Below are 4,621 nucleotides of genomic sequence, written 5' to 3'. Positions count from 1 at the left end.
TAATTCTCCCCTTTTAAAACCACTCAGTCCAGCAGCTTTAAAAAGACGCTTCAGTTTTACCACAGTGTTGAAAATAGACGAGCTGGATTGCATCACGGGGAAGCACTCCCCAAAATCCCTCTCTCTTTGGTCTGCCACTTGAACTCTTGGCAAAAGAACTAGTTGGGAGTCGGGGGGGAAAGACTGTGGGGGAGTGGAAATTCACCAAAAAAAGATTGTTGATGCTTGTTGCATTTGAAACTTAAATGTCAAAAATTGTACCTGGAAAATGTTCACCACTACTTAGCTACCACTGAGCAGAACTTGTTTCCTGTAGGGATGCCCATTTTGCTGTGGTGAGGTTGATGGTTTGGAACTAAATCTGAAGCCCACTGTTGGTGTGAGGCTTCTCTGAGTTTTTGTTTTTAAAAGAGCTTCGTGCTTCAAAGGAGAAGATAATCTGTGTTTGCGTTGTGGATTTTTGGAAGGATGCATCGGGAGCTGGGGATTTCCTCTCTCCTCCCAGTGGATTGCTTTTCTGCCAGGTGTGAAGCCATCAATGTGTTCATCTCCCTGCTGCAGTTCGCCTTCTTTCTGGATGTCTTTGGTTGTTCCCTAACTTCACAGTTAGCCAGCTCCTGGGGAGATGGAGAGAAGAGTATCTGAAGGGTGGGACAGGAATAAGCAGCAAAATTCCTCCTCTCCCATAGCGGAGCTCTGCTTCTAGTTTTTTCCACTTTTCATTTTCATTTGGCTGTTTTTCTCTGAAAGGAATCAAAGGCTTTTACAGGAGAGAAATCCCATGTTAGAGTTCTAGATGCAGCAGGATGGCCCAAGGTTTGTCTTTTCTGGCTTCTTAAGCACGTCCCTTAATGCTCCATTTCTGTAGATGTACCAACCTCAAGGAAAGAGGGAAGTGTTTCAAGTGTTCCAGAGCCAGAGTCTGCTTTCAGAGAGGACTTTGGCAACCAGAAACATACTTTTTTTTTTTTTTTAGGTTTTGGCTCCCAAGTCCTTTAGATTTCTTTCAATTTGTCTTCCATCTCCCCTTTCCATGTTCTCACTCCAACAACTCTGTATCTTTAACATGTCCTGAAAGTTTCTCTTCACCTTTTCAGGCTTTTTGACAGACTTGTGTCCCTCTGGGAACTTCAGGGAGTTGGACATTCCAATGTAGCAGCTTCATTAAGTGTCCCATAGGTATAAAAATATAAATTCTATGAAATATATATAGTAGTTAAATAGTGTTCTGGAGATCACTGGTTTCCTGGCCCTCTTTGATTTGAGGCTTTTGAGAAGATAAATGCTGGTTTAGAGTAAAAACAAACCTTTCTTTTTAGTTATTAATCCTCTTGAGATTGTATTTTTTTTTCCATAATAAATTCAGTCTCGTGAATACCTGGAACTACATTTTTGTGTCACTGGTTTCAGTCACTTCTGACAGGACAAAACCAGGATTGTCAAAACCTTTCTTCTCTTTGGCTTTAGCTTCTTTCTCATTGTAGAGACAGAAGGCGCAGTGGGGGGTCTCCACGGCCACTGTCTTGCTGAAGTTCTGGAAGTCTACTCTGTATTTCCCTTCTTTGGTCTTGGACACAATGGGAGCAAAGCGATAACCCCAGAGCACCTCTTCTGGGATGTAGGATGTCCTCACTTGACAGGTAGCGCTGGTGGCTTCAACGGTGCCATCTAGAAACACCACCAATTCAAAATCCTGCTGCAGAATGGTTTCTGCTGCCATGTGGAAGAATGGGCTGTTCTTGTCTATGATATGATAAATAGTTAATGGGGAAATGAAGAAGAGATTCTCATTGCCAGCATCAACTATAAATTCTATGTTGACTTGGTCCAAAATGATTGTTTCTCCTTCTGGGGTGATGGTGGTCTTCAGAAGTTTTCCATAGATGTGACTGCCAATCAGCAGGCTCTTCCTGAGGTTTGCCACCCGAATGAGGAGGCAGAGCTTCCCACCGCGCTTGCTGATGACAGCGTTCTTGCTGAAAGTGATGGTCTTAGCCCGGTTTTTGGACCTCGATATCTTGGCCAAGATGGCACCGCACATAAAAGAATTGATGATTACCCCCAAGATAGACTGGAAGATGAGCAGGAAGATGGCAGTGGCACATTGTTCTGTGACACATCTGAAGCCATAACCAATGGTTACCTGGGTCTCCAAGGAGAACAGGAAAGCGGAAGTCAGGCCGTTGATATTCTCCACGCAGGGGGTGTGATTTATGGAAGGGTTGAATTCTGGAAGGTCTTTGTGTATGTATGCCACAACATACCAGAGGAGCCCAAACAGAAACCAGCTGCCTAAGAAGGCCGAAATGAAGATAGTCATTTTGTATCTCCACCTGAGATCCAGGATAGTTGTCCATATATCAATCAAGAAGACAAACCTTGACTGCTCTACGTTGCCGAACTCTATGTTACACCTTCCATCTTTAGAGACAAGCCTCGCTCTTCGCCGGCTGCGTTCTCTGATGTGGCTGGTGAAGCGTTTCCGGAGGTAGTTGAACATTGCCTCTGCTGACAGCGTTCTGGAGAGGAAGAAATAACAAATGTTATGGGTAATGTAGGTTGGGTTCGTACCTGCAGGCGAGAAGTAAATTCTGGTGAAGTCTCAAGACACTTGTTTAGGAAAGTTACATAATTTGCATATTTTCCTTCAGCTGGTGGAGAAAAGTTCCAGTAAGATGAGGAAACTGTTTCTTGCCTAAGGAGCATACCAGTAAAAAATAATCATTTTGGCTCGCTCAGTAAACTTGGAGTCAGTCAGCTGTTAATATTGTCCTGCGCTTAGTTGAGTGAGGGGTAGCACCGGGAAGCAGGTAGCTTCATCACAGCTGTGGAGTCACAGAAGCATCTTAGATAGGACTTTTAGATGAGAATAAAAGAAAAGATTAAATTTCAGCTGCAGGAGAGTTTGGTACTTAATACTAAGAGTAAGGATCGGATCCAGAAATCCATTCTTAAAGGGATGTGTAGCATCTAGACTCTGTAGGCGTCTGGATTAACTTGGAGGATCCGCCTCATTATTTAGTTGGCTGAAACAGAAATCCTTCCTTTAGACAGTTCTGGGGCCAGAGAATACCTTTAGATACGATAATTGGTAACAAAGGGAAAACACTGAATTGTCAATGGTGGAGTCAAAGTACAAATGAATTACATCTTGTAAATTCTGTTATTTGATGTCCTTGTTTGTATCAGCAGCTCTGAGAATGCATTTGTGTTTCATGCAGTTCCCTCTTTCTGCCCATAGACTGAAACCACCTTTCTCCTCTGCTCAGTGAAATCAGGAGGAAAACAATGAAGGTCACTTTTGTTGTAATGCGGCTATTCACTGTTTGAAACCTTTGCTCTTGAATTTATTGGTTGCCAATGGAGCTGAGAAAAGTTAAACTTTAAGCACGTGTCTGAGCAAGGGGGGAATGAGGTCACTTTCTAAACAATCCTCAAGTTTTAGTCTCCTGACGCACTTGTAATGTGTTCATGCGAATGCATAATTTGAGCAAGAATAACGTTCCTGTGCAACACACTTTTCCGGTATTTAACTTCTAACACCTCTGTTGTGCAGAAACCTGCAGCTTCGGCTGTCCTTGGCTCTCGTTTTGTCCTTTTCTGTGATGATGTGAACACTTCCACTCTACTCTGGAAATAGTGACAGAGGGATGCTGGGGTGCTGCCCATCTGCAGCTGCTCCCATGGTGAGGGTGAGCTCTAGCAGAGATGCTCCTAGTTCTGGTGAATAGGCGGGAAGGGGAGAAACCTGAGGAAAAATTCTGGTTTCCAATCTACCCACCTTCTACCACAGTTCGGGTAGGTCTGATTCAGCCTTTGCTGGAGACTTTTGGAAATTTGTCCAAAGATCTGGTTGTAAACTCAAGAGCTAACTGTCACAGAGATGAGAGCAAGCTGATCAGACTGGAACCTTGCAAGTAGCTCCCCAGTCCTTTTCCTGCCTCTTTAAATCTTACACACTCTCTTCAGAGGACGTTTTACAAGCCCTGCTTAAGCTACCCCAAGCAGATCAAAGAGGCGAAGAATTACACCCTCCTTCAGGCAGGATGACAAAGGACCTCTCCCTTGGACAAATCCTTCTTGCTCCCACGCACAACCAAAGCTGCTTCAGCAGAAGAGAAATTCCCTCCCGCATAGGCAAGCTGCGAGCACAGGCTGCCTGGAGGAGGCTATATAAAGCGAGTTATATCATACAGCACTTAAATCGGGGAAGGTAACCAACTACACCCGAGCTCGTATTTCCCAGGAAGATCCTGTGGGGCCCAAACAAACAGGGATTGCTCTCTGTCTGGCATGTGAACCTGCAGGAGTTAGTGAAGTTGCTGCTGTCCCCAGGCAGAAGGTGTTTACAGAAGGTGCACGGCACTGGACACAGTAAATGATGGGGCATTTCCCACTCAAACTACTCGATGAATAAAGGTGACATGTCAAGGTTAGCTAGGAAAACCAGGAGTTTCCACTTCTCAGTGATTGCTGTAGAGTAAGCAGAAATGTTTAGGTTCCCAGTCTCAGATTCCTGATGCTTCCTAACTCATCTGTCCGTCCCTCCACCCGCAATATCTGATAAATGCCCAGAAAGTTAGTTGTTAACAGACTCATTTCTGCCTTTTCCTTCCTCTGC

General features: G+C 44.3%; 1 protein-coding gene across 1 annotated transcript in view; it reads right to left on the bottom strand.

Moving 5' to 3' along the window:
• Nucleotides 1–1,384: 1,384 nt before the first annotated feature.
• KCNJ1 (potassium inwardly-rectifying channel, subfamily J, member 1) overlaps nucleotides 1,385–4,621 on the bottom strand; it is a 10,165-nt gene continuing 6,928 nt past the window's right edge. The window contains exon 2 of the mRNA XM_010136731.1: nucleotides 1,385–2,508. Coding sequence (XP_010135033.1) covers nucleotides 1,385–2,500 — 1,116 coding nt within the window. The 5' untranslated portion in view covers nucleotides 2,501–2,508. The remainder of the gene's footprint in view (nucleotides 2,509–4,621) is intronic.

Source organism: Buceros rhinoceros, unplaced genomic scaffold (assembly GCF_000710305.1).
Source record: "Buceros rhinoceros silvestris isolate BGI_N320 unplaced genomic scaffold, ASM71030v1 scaffold9370, whole genome shotgun sequence".
NCBI classification, from domain to species: Eukaryota; Metazoa; Chordata; class Aves; order Bucerotiformes; family Bucerotidae; genus Buceros; species Buceros rhinoceros.
The sequence above is the reverse complement of the archived record's forward strand: the minus strand, read 5'-3'. Positions and strand labels throughout refer to the sequence as shown.